Source organism: Chrysemys picta, chromosome 5, assembly GCF_011386835.1.
Source record: "Chrysemys picta bellii isolate R12L10 chromosome 5, ASM1138683v2, whole genome shotgun sequence".
Classification (NCBI taxonomy): Eukaryota; Metazoa; Chordata; order Testudines; family Emydidae; genus Chrysemys; species Chrysemys picta.
Window position 1 is genome coordinate 120,206,650 of NC_088795.1, and position 25,768 is coordinate 120,232,417.

At 41.8% G+C, this 25,768-nt stretch overlaps 1 protein-coding gene across 4 annotated transcripts in view; it reads left to right on the plus strand.

Annotated features, from left to right (window-relative positions):
* SORCS2 (sortilin related VPS10 domain containing receptor 2) overlaps nucleotides 1-25,768 on the plus strand; it is an 803,333-nt gene that overhangs the window by 710,361 nt on the left and 67,204 nt on the right. For all 4 annotated transcript variants that reach the window (XM_042855503.2, XM_042855502.2, XM_065597099.1 and 1 more), the window contains 3 exons: nucleotides 6,067-6,213; nucleotides 8,021-8,123; nucleotides 22,482-22,558. In XM_042855503.2, the coding sequence (XP_042711437.2) occupies nucleotides 6,067-6,213; nucleotides 8,021-8,123; nucleotides 22,482-22,558 (327 nt within the window). The remainder of the gene's footprint in view (nucleotides 1-6,066; nucleotides 6,214-8,020; nucleotides 8,124-22,481; nucleotides 22,559-25,768) is intronic.

The window sequence follows — 25,768 nt, forward strand, 5'->3', positions numbered from 1 at the left end:
ATCTCACCTGGGATCAGTGTCAGGCTAACAGACCTATAATGACCTGTGTCATCCCATTTACCCGTTTTAAAAATTGGCACAACATTAGCTTTCTTCCAGTCTTCCGGAACTTCTCCGGTACTGCAAGACTTACTGAAAAATCAACATTAATAGTCCAACAAGCTCATTAGCGAGCTCTTTTAAAACTCTTGAATGTAAGTTATCCAGACCTGCTGATTTAAAAATGTCTGATTTTAGTAGCTGCTGTTTTACATCCTCCTGAAATACTAGTGGAGGGTTATCAACACCACATGATGAGACCATATCATCTTTTTTCCTTCCAAATACAGAACAGAAATATTTATTGAACACTTCTGCCTTTTCTGAATTATTACTGATAATTCTACCATTTCTACCAATACCATAGTTGGGGTTTGTTTTGTTCCTAATACATTTAAAAACTCCTTATTGTCCTTAATTCTGCTGGCCATAGATTTCTCCTTGTGTCCCTTGGCTTCCCCTAGCAATTTTATGCAATTCCTAATTTCTGATTTATATTCATTACTATCACCTTCCCCTTTCTTTGGTTTGTTATATACATTTTTTTTGTTTTTGTTTTTTTCACAACTGCCTTTGCTTCCCTGCTAAATCAACTTGGGTTTTTAACCAGTGTGGCCTTCTTTCCTGATTGTGGGATTATGTCAGAAATCAGTGGTTCAGGAGCCAGATTAACAATCAGCATTACCCAAAAGAGCCGCAGTAGTTTGCTGCACATTGATCTCTTTCTTTCTTTTTCTTTTAATATGAATTTTTATTGGAAAAGTTTTCATAGACATTTTAAAAGAACAAAAGATAAATATAAAACCAAACAAATTAAATGAGCATAGCTCTATTCATAGCTTGCCCCATCGTCTTTAATTATAGTACTAAATCACCCTCACTTCCTATTGAAGGATGGAGTGCATAATAACTAAACTAAACAAATGTCTAGGGCCGGCCGCGAGCTGGAGTAAAATAGCATAGCTGTATTCATTTGGCTGGCGTTCAGTCTTTAATTATATTATTCTTCCGTTCATATTTTAAGTTATACACTGTCTTTGCTGGGTTTTTTATTGCTGTAAATTTAAGAATGGTTACTTTATCATTCATAATAGCAGTGCATTCTGCTGTTATTGTGCAAATGATATTAGTATTTTTAGCATAGCTGTTACATTGAACAGGCTAAAATAAAGCAGCTATGTTATCTTTAGGGGCTTCTATTGTTTTTATTTGCCTCTGTAATAGCTATAACAATATTAGAAAGGATAGAAGGACAGAATGGAGAAAGTAACCATGGGAAAAATGAAGACTGGCCATTGCTCTGAAGTTACACTGGAATAAAACTGGTGTAACTCAGTGCTCATTTAAGCCCAGAGTGTTTATAAATGGATGTTGAGTTGTTCTTATATATCTCATCATTCTAAGGGTGGGGGAGGGCAATCACTGGAGAATGACCTTTAAAATAACCAGTAGAGGAGAGAATTACATGGATTTTTTCAAAGTATATTTTCTATTGATTTGTATTAATTAGAAAAAAAACACTTGAATATAATTCATTTTAGTCGTTGAACCTCAGTTAGGGCAGCCTGGAAGCAGAATGAAGCAAAAGGTTTGAAGCTGTGACTCGTGATCAATGCAGTGATGTCGTTTATTATTTGAATGCTGACAATGTGCCTACGTACTGTACAGATAATGGTACTGACAAGTCCCTGCCATGAGGAGTTCACAATATAAGGGTCCATACCACAAAATCTTACTACTAAGTGTAGCGTTTAGTATGGTGAGTAGGCCAAGTAACTTCTCACGTCTTAATTACAAAAGCGATTTAAAAAAAAAAAATCCAGGTGCTTTTTAAAAGTGATGCTGAAGTCCCAAACTAGAACCCTACAAAAAAGTTGTGCAAGAAAAATATCTCAAAACCAAAATAAATATAACAAGAAAATAATAACAGATAACCTGGTGCCAGGTCCTCTGCTCAATGGAGCATCACTGTTTTATACCAACAGGGGATCTGGCACCTGGAGTAGTGAAACAAAAATAAATAGAAGCAATAAAAAATATTGTACAGCAAAACTAAGGAATCATTTTAACTAACTACTGAAAATGTCATTGGGACTTCTAATGGTAGTAACCAGTATGTCCTCTAGTAAGTTTTTGGATGATCAGGCCCTAAAATTGACGATCTACAAAAATTCTTTTGAACCTTTCTCTAAGTGATAAATGAAAATTGGTGCCTCAATCTAAAGGATTGCTGTACCTTCTACTACATTAATGAACTTCATTCATACAAGTAGTTTCATAGACTTCAGTGGCAGTATTCATATAAAGTTACATACTTGCCTAAGCGTTTTAGAGTGGTTCATATTTTAAGAACTAAAGAAATATGGTCAGAAATTGCAATAGCCATATGCAGTAAGAAAGCACAAATGTAATTGTAGATATTGCATTAGGTTTCTCAATGTTCTAAGTACTACAGAATGTTCTACAGAAACTAAGGCCTAGTCTACACTAAAATGTTAAGTCAACATAAGCCACTGTGTGTCAACCTAGTTGTGCATGTGTCTACACTTAAATTTATTTCCTCCCAACGTAAGCGTCCCATTATGATGACACAGTAATGCCACCTCTCCAATCAGTGTTGAGCAATGGGTGATGTACTGAGGCCAGTGCAACACTGGTGTAGACACTGTATTACCTACGTTGACTAGGGTTGCCAGATGTCCTGTTTTTGACCAGAATGCCTGGTCAAAAAGGGATCCTGGCAGCTCCGGTCAGCAGCACTGACCGGGCCGCTAAAAGTCCGGTTGGTGGTGCAGCAGGGCTCAAGCACCTGCCTGGCCCGGCTCCGCACAGCTTTTGGAAGCAGCAACATGTCCCTGTGGCCTGTAGGCACAGGGGGCAGCCAGGGAGGCTCCATCTGCTGCCTCCCCTCCTCCCCGAGCGCCGGCTCTGCAGTTCCCTTTGACCTGCAGGTAAGGGCAGTGTGCGGAGTCACCTGGCTGCCCCTGCGCCTAGGAGCCAGAGAGGGGACATGTTGCTGTTCCTGAGGTAAGCGCCACCCAGAGCCTGCACACCCTCTCCCATGCCCAACCCCCTGCCCCAGGTTGAAACTCCCTTCCACAGACTCCTTCCCAGAGCCCACACCCCAACCCCCTGCCCCAGCCTTGAGCCTCTTCCCACACTCAAACTCCCTCCCAGAGCTGCACCCACTCCCACACTCCAAATGCTTTGGAGAATGGCCCAGGAGTCCCAGCAGGAAAAGGAGAGGGAGATGCACCAGGACATAATGGGGCTTATGCAGCAGCAAACACAGATGCTGCAGACTATTGTAGACCTACAGGTTCAACAATCATGGGCTCGCCTCCCTTCACAGTCCATGGAGAACTCCATTATAGTGCCTCCCTAGCACCCTTCTCAACAGTCCATGAAGCATCAGCGGCTGCATCATACCCCATCCACTCCACACAGGGGGACATTAAGGACAACCACAGCTTCACATGCACTGACCTGTGAGAACCATGGTTGCTGTATGTGTAGCTGAAATGGACATGAATGTTCTTTCCCCTTCTTAAGATCCATACATTTATTACATTTGTAATGTATTTGCTATTTAACTTGCACAGAATTTTTTTGGAGTGTTTTGGTTATTCAATAACGTTTTATTGTCTGGAAAATAATTCATCTTTATTAGTTCCCAATATATCGTGCAGAATGCTTAGCAGTACTGAAAGCACCCACTTACTTTTTGGTGTACAGTGTGACACATTTCACAGGATCAGTGACAAACACAGTGTAATAATAATAAATGTACAGCAAGCACCACAAAATTAAAAGATGCATTGATAGGGTTATATTCATAAATGTACACCAAGCACAACACAATTCCTAACAGGCCCCAAAATAGCAGAACCAGGTAGAGCACAGTATACCACAGTGCTTTACTGTGGCTCACTGTCCAAGTGCCCTTTCAAAGCCTTCTTGAGCTGTACAGCTCTGTGTTGAGCTCTTCTAATAGTCTTTGGTAGTGGCTGTTCAAACTCAGCAGACAGCTGCTCCATCTCTGCGCTCAACCCCCACAGCAACTCTTCCCCCCTCCCCTTGCTTCACAAATATTATGCAGGACAAAACAGGTGGCTATAGCCATTGGGATGTTTTTTTCACTCAGGTCCAATCTAGTGAGTAGACAACGTCAGCATCCCTTCAATCTACCAACAGCACATTCAACTGCTTTTATGCACCTTCTGAATTTGTAATTGAATCTTTTTCTTGATGGTGTTGAGGTGACCAGTGTATGGCTTCATGAGCCAAGGGAGCAAGGGGTAGGCTCAGTCCCCCAGGATTACTGTTGGCATTTCCACATCATCAGTGGTAATCTGCTGGTCAGGAAAGAAGGTCCCTTCTTGTAGCTTTCTGAACAGTCCTGTGTTCTTAAAGATATGCGTGTCGTGTACCTTCCCTGACCAGCCAATGCTGAGGTCAGTGACGCATCCCCAGTGATCCACAAATGCTTGCATAACCAAAGAAAAGTAGCCTTTTCTGTTAATGTACTCTGTGGCAAGGTGGTCTTGTGCCAAAATGGGGATATGAGTGCCATCTGTTGCCCCCATCACATTTCAGGAATCCCGTAGCTGCAAATCCCTCTACTATGTCCTGCACATTGCTAAGAGTCTCAATCCCGCATACCAGGAGATGATTAATAGCCCTGCACATTTGCATGAAAATGGCCCCCAAGTGGATTTTACAACTCCAAAATGATACTCCACTGATCAGTAAGGAATCTGGTGTTGCGAGCTTCCACAGTGCAATTGCCACTTGTTTCTGTGCTGTCAGTGCAGGTGTGATTCTGGTCTCTGGCACTGAATGGCTGGGGTAAGCTTGGTATACAAATCCAAGAGTGTGGCCTTGCACTGCTTGTCATCCCGAGACTGCATTGCGATGCAATTCCATCATTCAGTGCTCATTTCTCAGGCCGGGAAGTGAGGCTACACCATCTGCAGCTCTGTGAATGCCCAGGAGCGGCGCCAGGGTTTTTTCCACCCTAGGTGGCAGCGCTCCTCCTCAGAGCATTCGGCGGCAGGGTCCTTCCGCTCCGCGTCTTCGGGGCGCTTCAGCAGCGGGTCCCGGAGCGAGTGAAGGACCCGCCGCCAAAGCATCCCAAAGACGCGCAGCGGAAGGACCCCCGCCACCGAATTGCTGCTGGGGATGGCAAAATGCTGCCCCCCAATTCCTGCCGCCCTAGGCAACTGCCTAGGGTCGCCTAGTGGAAGTGCCGGCCCTGTGAATGCCACCAGCAAACTTGAACTGGTTCTCTCTATGTCCTGCAGCAGTCTGTCCTCCACAAAATCATCACACTTCTTGCTGAATCAGTTCTTCTTGTGGCTCTGCAAATACTGGAGGATCATGCATCCTGTGCTTGCAATGCTCATGACAGTAGTACAGAGCTGTGCAGGCTCTGTGCTTTTGTCAGAGATGGCAGACAGCGAGGAGAGCAGTGCGGGTTTGTGAAATTTTTAAAAAAGGCATGACAATTATGGGAGATAGATGACATCGTTGGATGGAGAACATTGCACGCTGGGAAGTTGACCCCTTGCTCCCAGTCACCGCTGCGTGATTTGTTCTGCCCCACTATGGATTGCCAAAACTTCCCAAAAGAGAGTGCACTGGATGGTGCTGAGTTGCACATTGGGATGCTCACCCATAGTGCACTGCAGTGTGCATTGACACAACAACTCCTGGTGAATATGCACAGTGACGACTCACGGAGCCAAGTGTGCATGTGCACAAGCAGTATAGTAACTGCAGCAGCTTCATGCCAACGTAACTTGCATTGGCAAAAGTTTGTAGTATAGACATGCCCTTAATGTCTTAAAATATGTTCAGAAACCAAAAGCACCAACTGTTGTTGTTGTTTTTTTAATATCCATTCTTTTTTAAGAGTAAATAATTATCTGGAATATTCAGTTTCTAAGGAACCTCTAAACCAGGAATGATCTATGCTGAAGAAGTGTTTGCAGGCTGGTCATTACCCCTCTTAATTTTATGCTCCAGGTCAGAGGTGTTAAAGGAGTCTTTTTGGCCAATCAGAAAATTGATGGGAAAGTTACAACTCTAATAACCTACAACAAAGGTCGTGACTGGGACTATCTGACCCCTCCAATCTCTGATATGAATGGTAAACCAACCAACTGCAAACCTGTAAGTGGTTCCTTTTAATGTTTTATCCAGTGTGCACAAGAACTATTTGTAGAATATATGTTGAAATGTAAATAAATGAACAGTAGTTGTCATCTCAAGCACCTAGTGCCAAGCTACATTCTCCTCTCATTTACACCAGATTTACATGTATGTTTTAGTTTCTCTACATTAACCATGCCTTCACAAGTTATTGAGCCAAATAAATCTCTGGTTTGCTCCATCTGCAGCATTACGCGTTCTTTTGTTAGGGCTTAATTTGACTTGTATGGGACAAGTGTGCTCTAATTTACCTACCAGGCATCCTGATTCAAGGCAATCATTCATTTATTATTAATTATTTACACCACAATGAACTTCTCTGGGAATAAGAGCACTTCATCAATAGGATTAAAAATATGAATACCTTTTATTTCTGTTTTTGCATTGTATTGTTTTATCTTAAAACACAATTACCCTATTATGAGATGGGGGGAAGTTACACAGTTGCCTGGAAATGTATGTCAAATAGCTAGTCATGTGAAAAACCCTTTTCTTTTTGTGAACGGATGTTATTACGGTTTGTTTACATGTCCCATTTACCCACAACATTTTAGTTTTTTTGTTGAGACAGCCCTGACAAGCAGATCCCCTGTGTCTTTCTCACAGGCTCTCTGCTCCACTGGACTCTTAGATCTCTGCATTTTTGGGCAGAATATATGTCTGTAGTCAGGGGCACAGACTAATCTTTATCCCTCTCTGTATAGTAGGATTAAAAGACTGAGATTAGGGAAGATGTTGACTCCCTTCAGAAGACTGGGCTACAGCAATACATGGTTCATGCTACAGGGCTTGATCCAAAGCCCACTGAAATCAGTGGAAAGACTCCCATTGACTTCAATGGGCTTTGAATCAGGGTCTCAGGCAGGTAGTGATCGATCTATCGGGGATTGATTTATCGTGTCTATACATCTAGTATAGACGCGATAAATCAATCCCCGATCACTCTGCCGTCGACTCCTGTACTCCACCGCGGCGAGAGGCAGAAGCGGAGTTGACGGGGGAGCGGTGGCAGCTGACCCCGCGCCGTGAGGACGCGAGGCAAGTCGACCTAAGATACGTTGACTTCAGCTACGTTATTCTCGTAGCTGAAGTTGCATAGCTTAGGTTGATCTCCCCCCTCCCCCCCCACAGTGTAGACCAGGTCTTAGGGTGTGATCTTGTTCTCAGTGAAGTCAATAGCCATGCTTCATTAACTTTAGTGGGAGGAATATTGAGCTCCACATACCACTGTGGAAAGAGCAGAAAGCAGTAAGTTAATTAACCAGAGATACGATCAAACTCACTCCAAAAATGTCATTTAAAAATATTTTTCATATAATGATTTTTTTTCCTGACAGAAGATGTTTCAGTAGAAATAGTTGTTTTTAATCTAATTCTCTTTTAGCTGATAACTGCATAAAGGCAGCCCAGGGATGATGATAACCAACAACAACAAATAAATCTTTGGTGCTTTTTATTGCTTCTTCCAAAGATCCAAGCAGTCACTCTGTCACAAAGTTATTTTGTGCTATAATTTCACACTGTCTCTTTCTGAATTGCAGACCTTGTTTTAAGGCCACGGAAATATACAGAGCCAGGGTAATTGGTTCCCGCTAGATACATCAGACTAAATTTTATTCTGGACCCTGTCTTATGAAATTCAGTCGCTTCCCCTTTTGTAAGGCAGTTGTCACTGCATGCTACTTTCTGATTGTGCATTAATTACCAAAGTTGCAGAACTGCTGTTAACAGCTTGTAAAATACTGTGTTCTTCCTCTTATCCCTAAAGCCTGATTGCCATCTTCATCTCCATCTCCGCTGGGCAGACAATCCATATGTGTCAGGAACAGTCCATACCAAGGACACTGCACCAGGGCTCATAATGGGGGCAGGTAAATGCATGAAAGTGCTTTTTTCCCCCCAAAACATTGTTGTTTCTTGTGGATCATGTTTAGTCTCATGAAGAATAATATATTGACTGTATTATAAACATTGCCCTAGTGCACTTGCGACTGAATACCACTGATTTTAGGGAATTTGACTGGTCAAATGTGATTGGTCAAATTGTTGAATAGGAGGTTATCAAACTTTCTGCTGGGTAGCCTGCAGGGATTGTAAGGAATTATTTATCCCAAGATGTCACAAGTGCACAGGTGCATTGTGTGTATCTAGCTATCTATCAGTCATTTATGGCCCCCGCTACCATTGTGTCTGAGTCCCTCACAATCTTTAATGTATTTATTCTAACAGCCCTGTGAAGCAGGGAAGCGCTATTATCCCTGTTTTCCATGCGGGGGAGTGAGGCACAGAGTGTCTAAGGTTATGTCTTCGCTACCCGCCGGATCGGCAGGTAGCGATCAATCCAGCGGGGATTGATTTATCGCGTCTAGTCTAGACACGATAAATCGACCCCCCCGAGCGTTCTCCCGTCGACTCCTGTACTCCAGTGCCACGAGTGGTGCAAGCAGAGTCGACGGGGGAGCGGCAGTAGTCGACTCATCGCAGTGAAGATACCACGTAAGTCCATCTAAGTATGTTGACTTCAGCTACGTTATTCACGTAGCTGAAGTTGCATAACTTAGATCGATCCCTCCCTCAGTGTAGACCAGGGCTAAGTGTCTTGCCCAAGGTCACACAGGAAGTCTATGGTGGAGCAGGGAATTGACTTTAGGTCTTCCAAGCCTTTGGCAATTGTCCTAACCACTGGACTAGCCTCCTCTCTTCATATTTATATGGTGAAATGTTTCATCTTGTTCTGCAGGATCGTGTACTGGCCACTGAGACCATTGTTCTAATCTAGTATGGCAAATCTTTTTTTTCTTTACACTTAATGCACGTATAATTATCTTACTGTATTTATTAACTTCTTTATCCATGACAAGGCAGGTATGAGAGATAAGGTAAAAGTGGCTATTGCAGCAGTGTATAGGAGTCAGGTTTGGAGTCTCTGTCATTCCACGTGTACTGTATTGCATCAGAGCAGTGGTCCCCAAACTTTTTACCTTGTGACCCATCTGACCCCTGTCTGTACCCTTCCCACGGAGCCAGAAGTGAGGCCGTGGCTGGCCGAGGCTGGGGCCACTGCTTGGGGTAGGAGCCTGCATCTGCGGCCAGGGGCGGGGCCCCAGGCACGGGGTGGGCAGCCAGGACCCTGGGCATTGGGCGGGCAGCCGGGGCCAGGGCCAAGAGCAGAGCTGGGTGGCATTCCCTCTCTGGCCCCCGTGGGGGCGGGTCCGGGCCCCAGCTGCACCCCTGGAATGTTACTCCACATCCCCCTAGGGGGGCGCACCCCACAGATTGAAGACCTCTGCATTAGAGAGAAGTGACTAACTACATGTAACATATAAAATCCCCATAGATATGCTGACCAGTCAATATGAAAAATGTCCATATAAATCTGCTTTGCTTTTTTAGCTTTGTGAGTCAACAATTCAGTTCCTCTGAATGTCATGTTTCTTCTTCTTCAAGTTATTGAGACATCAGGTTTGAGCTATAATATCAGCTTATTAGTTTATTTAGGTTTTATTTTCTTATTTTTGTGTCTTATGTTAAATTTAAATTAAACACACCCGCACACACACAGAGCTACTCTGTTTGGAAAAAATATATTTTCTCATTGTTATTGGGTGTTCTGTCTCAGTTTACATCAGTGGAAGGTTTGACGCCATCAGTTACTTTGATAAACACTGGCAGATGCCATACACTTTTCAAAAACAAAATGCAATTGCTAATTATTGTTTAAATTGTCCTGTGGCTACTGAGGTGAAAACCGTGGTGAAATCCTACCCCACTGAAATCAATTGGAGTTTTGCCATTGACTTATGAAGCCAAGATTTCACCCAATGTCTTTAAACTGCTTTTTTCTATAAAATATCCAAATTAGGTTTTTTAGGCGTGTATCTTGGCATTTTTAAAAACAACAACAACAACAACAACTTCCTTTGTGGGCAGACATTATAGAAAAGTATCATAAATCTATTCTATGTATTCTGTTCTTTTCTATGTATGCTCTTTTGTATGTATGCATCACCATAGTAGCTGCGCACCTTCCAGCATGCATGCAACAATGTGACAAACATTGGTTACATGTGGTTTATTCTTTCTCTCAACCTCTCCCTCTGTGTGTGTGCACTATCCTGTTTGGATTTGGTAGGGTTGTTTTTGTTTATTTTGTAAAACGTGGGTTTATATCAGAAAAAGCTAAAGAAGTGTGCCTTGCCCTTGGAGTAGAAGGTGGTGAGGCCTGTCTGAGAGCTGCCCCTGAGAAAGCTCTGTCTCTTGCAGGGATGTGCTGTATCCTTGTGTTAAAAAGGTCCATTGTGCCGGAGGAGTAGAATTGTCAATCACAGTCCTCATCGAGGAGTTTTAGGCAATCTTTTAGATCTCCTGGGCCCAGGCCTGTGAGAGGTTTGAAGATATGGACCAAGACTCTGAACTAGACTTGACTGAGTCTAGTTCAAATTCAAAAGCTTTCAAAACTATGAGGCTATTCCTAATAACCCTTACCCATGGGAGTAGTCCTTACTCCAAAGAGTAGTCCCACTGAAGTCTGCGGACTATTCTTGTGAATAAGGACTTTTCCATGATTAGCAGTTTGGAAGAGTTGGCTCTAAATACATGCAGGAGTCAATCCGCATCTGAAATACTGCTGTCTTTGGCAGCACAAGGGAGCAACCGGGTACACAGCTGGCAGACATCTCTCTACAAAACAGCATGGGGTGGGAGAGGAGGAAAGTTTGGGCAAGAACACTGGGGCAGACCTATATGCTGACAGAATGTGCCATGGAATCATTGATGTCCAAGTCAAGCAGGGAGAAAATCTTGGTTTTTGAGGCCTCTTCTGAAAGCCCCCTACACAGCAAACTACTTGCACCAGGGAAGAGGAAAGCCCGAGTCAATTAACATGTATTACCTTGGTGTCGAGTCTTTCAAACCTGGTGCACATAAGCAATTAAATGAAAGATGTTCAGTCTTATCTGGCAGACTTGGTACAAGAAACACACACTTCTCACCAGACATACTTTACACCCAGAGACAGCCTGTATTTCCTTTGGGGCCTGGTCAGAGAATTGATGAAGATATGCAAATCAGTAAAGGGTAGTGGGTGTTTCAGCATGTATGAGAATCAGTGTCTTTGGGCCACATCATGTTCTGAATGAAATAAATGGGAATTTTATCATTATATTCAATGAGCGAAGGAGTAGAATGGTGGTGTGCAAATCACAGGGCTCAGGATATTGAACTGTGCATTTATTTTAATTTCAAATAATTATAATTGGAGAACAGCATTAATACCTAGAATACTTGGGAAAGAGACAATAATAGGATGTTAACATTGCATCATTTTAAGCCCCAGTATTTGTAATTTACAGAATGAAAATTCTACTTTATTTAAATGTCATATATAGTTCTGATAAATAAATATTGTTAATATTTAAATGTATGTAAATTGTGCAGACAAAATATTAAATATAATAGCTGCACATTAAAACATTATTTTTAAAACTAGTCTTCTCCCTTTAAGGACTGTAATAGGATTTCACATTTGCACTTGATTTTACTGCATTTTAATCTGGGCAAAAGCTTCTATGGTATAAGCCATTCAACGTGGGCCAATTGATGTGTAAATTTTTACATTCAGCCTCAAACCTGTAAAGGATTCTTCTGTAAAAAATGCTAAGAGAAGTGTAAATTTTCAGATTCCAGTTTACTGACTTTCTGTTCTTAGCCTCTTTTCCAGATAATAAATCAAGCAAATAGTTCATATTGAACAAATTGCAGAGGTTAATTAAAATATATATTGAGTACTTCAGCTGCTGTACAGAACAGTTAAGTTACTCTTTGTCATCTCTGGCCCAGATTTGCTGTATATGTTGTATTAAAGTTCATGTCTTCATGCATGAAGATTGCATGTTATGACACCATTGCAATAAAGGAAAAAAGAACAGACAGATGTTTGACTTCTACTGACACATACACATTCCTCTCAACTACACATTGTCAGATTCTCCCCTCCCCCCCATTATAAAACTATAACTTCAAATTGCCAAACAAACACCACTTGGCTGGGGCAGGGCCATTTGACCAAAAAATAGTTTTGCCTTATTGCTCTATGATGACGTGACTATTAGCTTTGAAATAAAAAACTGGAAATAAAAATGGCTGGCTAGCCATTGCTCGAAACAAATCACATGGCTACATGAGCTAACAATGCGTTAGACATTACAGAAACATCTGGAAGAGGATATGCATGATATTATGCTAAATTTTGGGGGGGGGGACACCCCATATTTGAAGAATTTAAATCAATCCCATTCTGGGTTGCATTTGGGTACCCATTTATTTGCACTGAAGCATGTCTTCTATAATGTAGGAAAGAAAAAGATTTGAAAATTAATTAATTAAATAAATAATTACATAACACACATTAATGAATGGAAAATGTATTACTGAAAAAAGTTAAAATGGCATGAAACTAAAATAAACAAAAAGGTCACACACTAATTGTATAAGAACAGAAACTAAAATTGAGGGAAAAAGAAGAACAGGAGGACTTGTGGCACCTTAGAGACTAACAAATTTATTAGAGCATAAGCTTTCGTGGACTATAGCCCACTTCTTCGGATGCATATAAGAAGTGGGCTATAGTCCACGAAAGCTTATGCTCTAATAAATTTGTTAGTCTCTAAGGTGCCACAAGTCCTCCTGTTCTTCTTTTTGCGGATACAGACTAACACGGCTGCTACTCTAAAATTGAGGGAATTCACTTGCAGTAATTCAAGATAGTGGGCAGGCCTATTGGTAGAGAAAGATTCATGTGATCTTATAAGTTAAGCCTGAAGTTTTTCAATATAGGGAGTCTGTAGAAAAACCTTTTAAAAGAGTATGGTGAACCTATACCCCTGAGGTTCCAGCTATTAGAGGACATTTTGGGCCTTATGGGTTAAAAAGTGATCTCCTGTGGGCTACAATAGTCTCATTTACAGCTTTGAATGGTATACAGTACATCTGGTTACTTTTTCAGCCCATGGTGGAATAACTTTTTCAATATAAATTTGAACTGTCATCAGTGTATAGTAGTATTATTTTGTTATTTATTATTTGTTTCAATGGAGACAGTGCACGTGGGCCTGATCCAGACCGCACTGAAGTAAATGAAAAGACTTGCTCTTGCTGTGCTCCTATGGAACTACTCCAGATTTATTCTGATGTAGCCAGAGGCAGAACTTGTTCCAAATCACCAGGCAAACAGTGGTAATGGGTAGTGGTGCTGCAGTTTGTGTCTGCATGCATTGCATTCAATGAACCTTAGAATATGGATGGGTGGGACTAGAGCAGGGGGGGAAATTTTGGACAAATAGTTTATTTGCTGAAAATGTAGTTTGTCAACCCAAAACTATTTGTGACAAGAATTAGCCAAATTAGTTGCCACCACTGCCTCCCGCCTTATAACATTTCCCCCAGTGGTTAGAGTTCGCACTGGGGCTGTGGAAGCAGGGCCAGTGCTAGCATTTAGGCCAACTAGGTGGTTGCCTAGGGCACCAAGATTTGGGGGCACCAAAAAGCAGTGCCCCGGATTGTTTTTTTTGGGTTTTTTTTGTTTTTTTTTTTTTAACAGCAGCCACTGCGCTGGGAGGGAGAGGGAGTCTGAACCGCCGGCTGGCAACCCTAGGGGTTTCCCTGGGTCAGTGCGCCGCCGGCAACCCTAGGGGTTCCCCTGGGTCAGAGCTGCCTCACGGATCCCCAGGCCGGGGGGTGAGGAGCTGCCGCGGGGGGGTGCCTCGGGGTGGGGGGGAGCTGCCGCACGGCTCCCCAGGCTGGGGGAGGGAGCTGCTGCGGAGGGGGTGCCTCAGGGCAGGGGGGAGCTGACGTGGGGGGGGCACCTCAGGGTGGAGGGGGGGCGGAGAGCTGCCGCAGGGCTGGGGGCGGGGGCGCAAGGTGGAAGTTTTGCCTAGGGCACGAAACTTCCTTGCACCTGCCCTGTGTGGAAGACCAAGTTTAAATTCTTGCTGAGGAGCACAGATTTGATCCCAGGTCTCCCCTTTCCCAGTGAGTGCCCTAATCACCAGGCAATTCTGGGCTGGGGTCTCCTGTTGATGCTGTTCCACTTTGTATAAAACACTTGAATAACGGGTCTCCTGTGTCCCCGGTGAGTGCACTAACCAACAGGCTATAAGTTATAAGACAATTAGCACTATATCCTTTGTTTATTTTGTAAATCTAGCCCTTAAAAATGCTCAGAAATCAATATAATTTTTGTTTGACCCAAAACAGACTTTTTGATCCGCCTAAAATTTTCAGCAGTTTTTGGGTTCCGGTCAAACTGAATTTTTTTTCTTCTTCTAAGAATGGGCACCAAACTGAAAAATGAGTTATTCTTCCAGCTGGCAGAGTGAAGTGAATGGGGGCGTATGGGAGAAGAGGGGAAATCAGAAGCTATGATAGGAAACAGTACCACGAGCTAGAGCAGGGATTCTCAACCTTTTTCTTTCTGAGCCCTTCTCCCACCAACATGCTATAAAAACTTCACATCCCACCCAGGGCCGGCTCCAGCTTTTTTGCCGCCCCAAGTGGTGAAAAATTAAAAAAAAATTTTAAAAAGGAAAAGCTGATTGAGCTCCTGCCAAAGTGCTGCCGAAGAGGAAGAGATGGAGTGAAGGACTCGCTGCCGAACACCACAGCGGAGCAGTTGAGCAGCCGCCGAACGGCTGGCGAAGACCCGGACATACCGCCTCAATACTGGACAGACTGCTACCCCTTTCTATTGGCCGCCCCAGGCACCTGCTTCCTTTGCTGGTGCCTGGAGCCAGCCTGGTCCCACCAGTGCCACAACTGTTTTTCTACATATAAAAGCCAGGGCTGGCATTAGTGGGTAGCAAGCAGGGCAATTGCCCGTGGCCCCACGCCACAGGGCCTCACACAAAGCTAAGTTGCTCAGGCTTCGGCTTCAGCCCCAGGTAACGGGGCTTGGCACCCCAGGCTTCGGCCCCACATGGCGGAGCTGCAACTTTCTGCCCTGGGTCCCAGCAAGTCTAACACTGGCCTTGCTTGGCGGACCCCCTGAAACCTGCTCATGCCCCCAGGGCCCCAGACCCTCGGTTGAGAAATGCTGAGCTAGAGCAGATTTGTGAAGAGCCTTTCAAGATCAGGACAAAGTTTGAACATGGTGAAGAAATCCAAGAGAGAGGTGACTGACCAGTGAGGGAAGATCATGAACTTCACAGCAGCTACATGGAGCTTCAGAATTTGCTTGGGATATTTTTTTAACAGAAATTTTCAGATCATAGCTCTTCAATATTTTTTCAGTTGGGTTGCTTTATAATGTCTTTCACTTCATCCTTTTCTCTTATTGTTGGCTTCTTCTCCTGGGGCTGTTCACAATTTGGCTATTTCTCACTTTCTGTGTCACTTGATTGCATTGGCTGCTATTATACACATTTTTTGTTGCTTTCTCTTGATTGCTACACTTATTATGCATATGGTTCATTAATGGTTGCACTCAGTTGGAGGTTGGAAGTGTTCAAGACACTTTGACTGCTGGTGAAATCCTTATTGTGTTCCTGTGTCTGATTTTTCACTCTATCTTTGTCTCTTTATTTTCAGAGTTTCTTTAATTTGAGAGGTTTGTTCAGTTAGTTCTACCTGATTATCCATTGTTGTAAATTGGTTTATATTTTGTAGTGTTGTTAGGCATACTTCTGGCACTGTGTAGCTGGCTGATCTTGTCTAGCAGGTTTTTTTATGCAGTTGCAGACTTGACTTTTAAAACATATATAAAGGGAATGTAGTTCCCATGAAAAATGCTGCATTGACAGCAATGGAAATTTAAGTCACTTATAAATCCACAGAATAGGTGCAGTATACCCAGTAGCAATCATGTTTCCCCATATGCACCGCCTACATCTCTTAACTCTGACCTGGAGAAGACCTAGGGCTTGTCTATGCTGCCCTGCAGTTTGGACTATGGGGGTGTGAATAGCTGTGGGCACCAAAGTACTGTAACTTCTGCATGTAGATGTTGCAGGTGCAGGCTAAAAGGTTCCTAGTCCTAGTCCACAGCTGAAAAGGTTCATTCCTTTCCCCAGTGGCACACATAGCCTCTCTGCAAAGCCTGTAAGCAAGAGCACCACTGGTGGCCATATTTTTGACAAAAGCACATTTCTGCACAACAGAAACCAAATCTACCAACTCATTTCACTCATAGAATCATAGAACTGGAAGGGACCTCAAGAGGTCATCTAGTCCAGTCCCCTGCACTCAAGGCAGGACTAAGTATTATCTAGACCATCCCTGACAGGTGTTTGTCCAACCTGCTCTTAAAAATCTGCAATGATGGAAATTCCATAGGCAATTTATTCCAGTGCTTAACCACTCTGACAGTTAGGAAGTTTTCCTAATGTCCAACCTAAACCGCCCTTGCTGCAATTTAAGCCCATTGCTTCTTGTCCTATCCTCAGAGGTTAAGAAGAACAATTTTTCTCCCTCCTCTTTGTAACAACCTTTTATGTACTTGAAAACTATTATCATGTCCCCCCTCAGTTTTCTCTTCTCCAGACTAAACAAACACAATTTTTTCAATCTTCCCTCATAGGTAATGTTTTCTAGACCTTTAATCATTTTTGTTGCTCTTCTCTGGACTTTCTCCAATTTGTCCACATCTTTCCTGAAATTTGGCACCCAGAACTGGACACATTACTCCAGCTGAGGCCTAATCAGCGCAGAGTAGAGCAGAAGAATTACTTCTTGCTTATAATACTCCTGCTAATACATCCCATAATCCCACCTCATGTTACTAAACAGCAAATGGGTGGTAGTATCTTTCAGTCATCATCAAACCAACTACCTAGTATGAAAGCCTTTCTATCCCAGTAACTGCTACTACTGCTCTTTAGTTTACAGAAGATCTTCCTTTAGCCAAGGCACTTGGTAATTTAAAAAAAGTACAGTTATATTGGATCATGAAGAGAAGCACCAATAAGAGAGAAAAGAGATAAGAATACTTAGTATTACCGGCATATAAATGATAACAAAAAGCAAAACTAGGAATGAGTTGACTACTATAATCTGTGCAAAGGAAGACAAGGAGTGGACCAGGAATGGAACCCTGTGGTATGGAAAGAAAATGGAAAGAGAGTTTGCTAACCCATAACAGCCAAAAGAAATGCTAGGAAAGATAAGACTGGAACCATGAGAGTACAGAGCTTTGTATTCCAAAGAAGCAGGTAGTCAGTAGTAATGAAAGCAGTACAAAGGGCAAGGAGAGTAAGAACGTGAGAGGGGAAGATAAAAATGTTTAGCAGAGGAGAGGAAATTAGAAACAGACAGGAAAGCAGTCAGTGGAATAGTTAGAGAGATTCTGGCTATAAAGAAAATCAGATAGCATGGTGTGAAAGAGAGGTTCAAAGTTAGGAGTGAAGAAGCATGGTCCATAACTCTAAAGAGAAAAAGAAGATCAGAGATGGTGGTTTAAACCCCGGAGCTGTCCATAGCTCCCTTTGAACTCACCTGTCTTTCAAATTATTCTTTGTTTGCAATTGTTTTTTTGTGTTCCAGGCTCATTGTGTTTCCCCTCATTAGCACATTCATGTTTTGCTACTGTCTATTTTCTTTTCTTTGTTTTATATTGGGTGTAACAGACATTACATGATATCCTGTATGCAGTTACCCAGAAGGAAGGTGAGAAAGTTTGTGCTTTAATTTGCTCGGAGAGTTGCATACATTTTGTTCATTTTTGTAGGTGTCTTTTAAATTTGATGTTCCAGTGTCTTTTAAAAGACTCCCTGATTCCTGATTATGGGGTTGGTCCTGGCACGTGCTGAGTCCTCTTACAAGGTTCTGAGTCTCACTGAGATGTGTAGGAGCTGAGGAGACTCAAAGCAACTCCACTTTACTTCCTTTTCTCAGTTGACTTTTAGGATTGATAGTGATAGTTTCTTCAATAATTAGAGACTGGTTCACATCAAAACCTAGATATTAATATACCTGAATTTATGGGAAAATTTGCATCTGAACTCAGTTCCCAATCTTGCAGCTCAGGCCAATCTCTTTCAAAGGGATGTTTGCAATGTTGTTGTAGCCATGTTGGTCCCAGGATTTTAGAAAGACAAGGTGGATGAAGTAATATCTTTTATTGGACCAACTTCTGTCGGTGAAAGAGAGAAGCTTTTGAGCTTCACAGAGCTCTTCAGAAGAAAATGCTTGTCTGTTTCACCCACAGAAGTTGGTCCAATAAAAGATATTACCACATTGTCTCTCAGTAGAAGGAATATTTAAACAATATTTAATTGTGATAGTTTTCTGTGATGCTGGCATCTCGGTTTAAAAGAGAACAAAAGAATCCAATGTTACTATAACCAAAAGACTCGAGTAATTTTTAAAAGGACAGCATTGTACCCAAAAACTAACAGTGTTTCCAAAAGGTTCTTAGGCCTTGTCTACACTACACAGTTTTGTCGACAAAAGTCAGCTTTCGTTGACAAAACACTGGAGGTGTACACGCACTGAACTGCTCCTCCTGCCAATGTAAAACCCCTACTATGCCAACATGGGCGGTGCGTGTGTCCTCCATTCAGGGAAGCTGCGCACGCTCAGTCCATGGCTCCCCCTAAGGCCTGCCCCTCTCAGCCTCCATCCCCCGGTCCCACTCGACCCACTCCCGCCCGCCTCTCGTGCCTCTTCACCCCCTCCCTCTGTCCTTCCCCCCCACTCTCCGCTCGCACTTGTTCACCCCCTCCTCAGCTCCCCACCTGCAGCTTATGTTATCTGTGTTCCCCTAAAAACCAACCCAGGGTCAGACTTGTATTAGTTTTATTACAATGCCGCTGTTAGGTCAGGTAGAAAAGAGATGGAGCTTATTCATACACGCACACATTCACTGCATTCATACCCTCATGCACCCACACACTTACACAGGCGGAAAGTTACCGGAGACAGCATGGAGACCGAGAAGCCAAAGCGGGGTCGATCTGGTGTGTCCGCCTGTGGTCACGAATCCAGGCTGCTGAGCAGGTCAAGGAGCAGCAGCTGCTTGTGTGCGTGGCTGCTTCCTTTTTCTGGAACTGGGCGGCTCCTGTCACGTACACTGAGTTTTTCCTTCCATGTCCATCACCGAGAAGCATTCCCAGACCAGTTCCTTTCATGCATACCAGGTTCTTCTTCTCTTTACAGCACTTCGTGATTGCCTTCTCAGGACAGATTATATCAGACACACCTGTCTCTGGGCTCCTTTCTCCTTGCAGTTCCTCTCCGCCCAATCCCACATACACTCCCTTGTTCACACTCCCTTATCTTCCCCACACACTCCCCTGTTCACACTCTCTCTGATTGTGTGATGGGCTGTTACACAGCTTGGAAGTTCATACAAGTGGTAACTTGAAAAGGTTACAGAGTTTGCAAAGGTTACAAAACTTCAAAGGCTATGCTAACAATAACTGAAGTTACAAAGTCTGCCAAAAGGTTGCAGAACGTAATGATACAAGTTACAGATCTTACAATCGCATTTGAGCGGAGGCTTTACATAATATCTTACACCTCTTCGCCCCCTTCCCGCCCCACCCACCACCGCTCATACCTCTTCACTTCCTCCCCTGAGCCTCCCTGCCCACTGGCCAGTCAGCTGCTCACCGCTTGAGTGAGGTCCCCATGTGGGCAAGGGGGGACAGGAAGAGGCAGAACCTCAGGGGGAGAGGACAAGTGGGGTCTTGGGGCGGAGCGCAGGTGGGGCCACAGCCAGGGCACCTACCCTTTCAGCGGTGGTGCAGTCCAAAGGCAGCAGGCTGACTGTTCGGGGAGGCTTAGCCTCCCTGGCCTCTTATACCCGCCGCCTAAGTATGCCAACATCATAAACCCACCTCAATGAGAGGCATGGGACATATTCTACTCTCACTAAATAATTGTCTGACCCCCACTATTATTTCCTACAACGGTGAAAATTTAAATCGCTAAACAGCTTTAAAAAACACTTTAAAATATATGTTGATATTATCCTTCAAAATTAAAAATAAGAATTGAATTCTGCCAATCCTACCTGTAAGAGTCAAGAAGCAATTTTCCCCTCAAAGAATTGCATGGCTTGTTCATTGTACTCGATTCTGGTTTTTTCAGAGTGAAGTGGGGTTGAAGGTAGGATTGGTGATCATCTGAAGCATCAGGTACAGCCACTGCTAGATGCCAATACTAGGCTAGCTCCAATAAACTCTCTGATATAGAGAATTTTCTGATCCCATTTTAGCTGTAATTAGGGTTAAATAATTTAAAGTTAAACTATTAAAGAGCCAAGTACTCATAATCTTGATGGTGTAAATAGAACATATAACTTTGGACATTGTTTTCTGTCAATCACTCTCAAGTCCTTTTCATCCTGGATAAACCCTAAGTATTTGTTTTCATAGCTAATACATTTGTTCATATAGTATGTTAGTAAAATTTCATAATGCTATCCTAATCTCAAGTATATTCTTTCCTTATGTCTCTTTTACTTAAAAAAAATCTGACACATTTAATCTATTTTTCCCTAAGAACATACAAATCATACATTTAAGGCAAAATGCCCTCAATAATAACACATGGATGCAAAAGCATCCTGTGATTGTGTCTCTTCTATCTTACTGTAAACTGACTGGCAGTTTAACAGTTGGTTATTTGAAGAGCATCTTGTCGCAAGATAGAAATCTATGCATTTGGAACTGTATTTGTCAAGATCTCATGTCACAAGTTTGCTTTGGAGCCCTCTAAAGACTAGCTACTGCTCTTCTGTGTTTATTGTCAAAATACTGAGCCAGCTTTTTGGCCAGTGTCAGAGTAGAGAATATGATTCTACTTCAGAATCTTTTTTTGTTTACACAGTTTTTGATACTTACTGTTTTTAAGTGCTATAAATCTTCCTTTAAATGTTCCTACCACTGAATAAAATCAGCCAGATAAAACAGGAAAAGTGGTTCAGGATGAATAAAGAGGCGTAGATGGTACTTTATATAGTGCCATAAAAGAGTTGGCCTCTAGGTATACCACGAGTATGGGTCTCAAAGGCCTAGATCTTAAATAAATGTTATTTTTTCTTTTATTTTAGCATGAACAAACTAAATGAAAAGAAAACCACTCATTCTCATTTATTGTTAATTTTGTGCAGTGCTTCTGCCAAGATAACCTCAAAAGATATTCACACAGCCTGAATCAGAGAGATTATTATTCCAAATAGAGTGACCATTGTTAACCCTACTGGGGAGTTAAGGGATACTATAAAAATACTAATAAATAATAGTACTAAGTGTAGTTTATTAAAGAGTAAGCAAGAGGCACCTGTTAAACCTTAGGGACTCACCATTTTCCTAGAGTTAATGGAGATGCCTCTGTGGGGCAATATGTCAAGAAAGAGGTAAGTTTGTGAACTCTCAGAGGAGGTTGGGACTCATAGCAGGAGTGTGTTGTATTCTACATTCTCCACCCCACCATGCCAGGATCCTTGCCCCATCATTGACTTGTAAGCATAACTTGGCCCCTTCACTTTCCTGCCAAGTCCTACCTCTTCCCTCATACTACAAAGCACCAGCGGGTATGTGGGAGCAGGAGAAGATGTCGTAGATGGTTAGATAAACTATGGAGACAAGAGTGGCTGGCCATCTGGTGAGTGAGGGCAATCTGGCACTTTGGCAGAAGAAGCTTCTTCCAATGTTCATCACACAGGAGCAGTGGGGTTGGGGATGGACTCTAGTTAGAACGAGGAATGAGAGAGAGAATAAGTGAGTGAGTCCAGGTGCAGGGAGAAAGCTGTTGTGGCAAGGAAGGAGGTGAGAGAACCAGGAAGGAGATGACAGAACTCCAGTCTCCAAGATAGCTCTGAGAAAGTCTGGAGGTCTGAGTAAGTCTTCTTATGGGCCTCTCACAAACCATGCTGTTTCTACTCAGTAGAGTCATTTTAAATCATATGGATTAGCCTGACCTTCCCATCCTGCAGTTACTATCCATCTCTTAAAAACCAATTATGTGGAAATTAAAAATATGTAATAAAAACACAGCAAATATTAATTATTGTTACTGCAGAAAATAAAGTAATCCCGCTTCATCATTTGGGGCCAGTGTGCACTTGTGACTCTCATTGAAATCAGGCCAGCCCCAGTCAAGGATCCAAGGGCTGAATTTGATTTGATCCTCATCTGCTTTCCTGCCTATTTTGCTAAGGAGAGAGGTATTATATAAATGCAAGCTTCGCCTTTTTATTTATTTATTTATTTACTTGTTTCCTTTGTGTCCAGGTAATCTGGGTTCCCAGCTGGTTGAGTATAAAGAAGAAATGTACATAACATCTGATTGTGGGAATACCTGGCGGCAGGTAAGGAAGGGGAAATAAGACATTTGAAACTAATTTTGAGCATCAAATTATTATTTTTATTGATTGATTGATTGTAACAACAATTATCACATTTAATGCATTAACTAATTAAGTCTTCTAATCCTGTAGATGTAAGTAGCTATTATTATTCCCATTTTACTTTGAAACTGAGATGAAGGGAGAGATTTTCACAAGCAGTAGTGAGAATTAGGTTCCCAGCTGCTATTGATGTTCAGTAGGAAAAGGGCACCTATTTTGTCCCTTTGAAAATCTCCTCTTGAGTAACTTGCACAAGGATGGTGCAATCTTTCTTTCTTTCTTTCTTTTAAATTATTAGCCTTATTTCAGGATACTCAGAATGTATATACTCAGGAGTCAGACTTAGGATGCTCACATGCAAAGGTTTTGTGCCTGATTAACTAGAAAGGAAAGAACTCTTCTATTTTTCCCAGTTTAAAATTGGTGTCAGACCTTTTTTTGGCCCAAATGATCTTAATAACAGAATAATAACAACACTTCAAACTTTCCAGTGTTTGAAATCACTTAAATCTTGTGCCCTACCTTTGAAAAATTTCTTTAGGATTTATGGCTATTGTTTACCATATTTCTTCATAACTAAAAGTTTCTTCTTTACCAGGGTCTGATAAATAATTTTCTTCTACAGAACTAAAGAACTGCCCTCTTTCAAAATGACTGATATCTCCCATTGTTCTCAATGGGACTGAAGATTCAGGAGGCTCTTGGGTGGCCATTTTGCAGGGGTCATCTGTCTCCTATTGTAAATGAAATCTCTGCCTCCTGACAGAATAGGAAGTCAACATCTTCCCTGGCTTGACTGAAATTGGAACCAGTTGGTGATGGTGGCCAGCTTGAAAGATGACAATTCTTAATGAGTTTTTCTGAAGGGAAAAACTGTATGCCTCATCTTCTGCTGATGGATAAACTTTCAGTTCTGAAAAATAGCAGCCAAAATAAGTGTTCATCCTACATATTTATTTTCAATGGCTACCTGATCAGATCAGCAGAGAGGGCAGGAGGGAGGAGGACATGAGTGTGTGCATGTGCAGGGAATGTAGGAGGTGCAATAGAGATGGGGAAATAGTGGTATGTATGCAAGGAATAAAGAGGATATAGAAAGGAAGAGGAAAATGATGTATGGACGTGCAGGGGTGTGTGAGAAGGTGCAAAGGCAGGGAGAAACTGGAGGGCAGGAGGGAGAGGTAAACCAGAATATACTCTCTCCAGCTGCTTTGCACTGTTCTGGTGAAATAATGTAGCTATAAACCCACTTTCAGTGACCAATATGTGAATGGCATAAAGCAGCCACAGCATACCACCAGTGAAAATAGGCCTTAAGCTGAAATCTTTAAAAATGCTTTAAAGTTGATGCTTCATGTCTTCACATCATTAGAAACATTGCATGGTAATAGGCTCTTCGGCTTTATTTTGTGTTTGTATATGAAAATTCTAATTAAAGAAATTCCCAGTCAAAAACTATATTAAAATTGATGTAAGGTTGAGAGTACATATCAGTAATTAAAGGTAAAATACACTACAGGGTTGATGTTATTAGCCCAATACCAAGTGTTATGATCCCAGGAAATTCAGAGTTAAGGTTAACTTTTTTAAAAAATCAGAACCTAAGATATGGAATGGACAGGCACAGTTAAGGCACCCAAACAACTCAATCTTTGGATAATCTTAACTGTGCCCTTTAAGAACAACATGAGGGAGAAAATGTGATTTTTAATATTTTGTTTAATGTAATCTGATACAACAAACATGAAAATACCTTAATCATAATCTTACAATAATTGCATGACATCAATTGAGTTTTGAATTTCCTGGATTTACAGTGTTTGGATTTTAGATAATTATAACATCCCTCTATCGGAGGGGTAGCCGTGTTAGTCTGGATCTGTAAAAAGCAACAAAGAGTCCCGTGGCATCTTATAGACTAACAGATGTATTGGAGCATAAGCTTTCGTGGGTGAATGCCCACTTCGTCAGATGCATGCATGCAGACCCATGAAAGCTTATGCTCCAATACATCTGTTAGTCTATAAGGTGCCATGGGATTCTTTGTTGCTTTTTAAACATCCCTGTAATGTATTTTACTCTCAATTACTCTTTCTTAATTCCATTTAAACACTGCCAGGGATGGGATGATCTAAGAATACCTGGGTCCTGCCTTAATGCAGGGGACTGGACTAGATGACATCTTGAGGTCCCTTCCAGACTTACATTTCTTTGTTGTTTTTTGTCAGGGAGTATTAGATGATGATGATAGAGAAATATTAGAAACCTTCATAGTGTCCAAAGACCAGGTGAGAAGCACTAATAAGAATAGAAATGTGTCACAAAATTATTCTATTTCAATGAAAACAGCAGTTTTAATTGAAAATGCTCTCACTCTAATGTTGAACTGTAACATAATACAATTCTACTGAAGTACAAGAAACAGCAAGAGTGAAACTGAGCACTCTAGTTTCACTTTCCAAGCTGAATACAAATAAAAAGGATTTATTTTTATATACTAGTAATATAGGATGATGATAATAATATACAAAAGGACATTTTAAATAAATAATTATATTATTTTTGTCATGATGATGTTCTTTTGCTTCAGAAGTTGAGATTTTATGCCTAATCATTTCTAGAGTTTTAGCAGTGGGAATTTATCTCCATGCTTAGGGGTTACCAGTATTACTTATGACATCTAATGCTGCCATTTACCAAAATTCTGTATTTCTTTCTGGTGAGAAAAGGGCTGGCATTCAGATTCTCACTATTTGCATTTGTGGGACACTTAAGCTAATGAGATGAAACTTGGTTTATCAAGCCTTTTAGGTGATTTTTTACTAGATATAAACTCGGACGTGACCTCTAATCCCCATTACAACAGTCAAAATGAAAAGTGCCACTGATTTCTTTATTTTAATTAAAACTGTCATGAAGGCTTTGCAAAGATCTTAATAAATCTTCACGTTGGTGACTAGAAGAAAGAACACAGATTCTTTTGTATATTTTATATCCCCATTATTCATTGCGATCTGCCTGTTCTTCATGAAGGCAGCTATACATTTCCTTTCTCCAGTGAAATTCATGAAGCTAAAAACAAAACACGAGTAATTACAGGATACTGCAATTATTTATATGACTAATTACTGGTCTCTAGGGCTGGCACAAGCAGAGCCTACATTTTGTCAC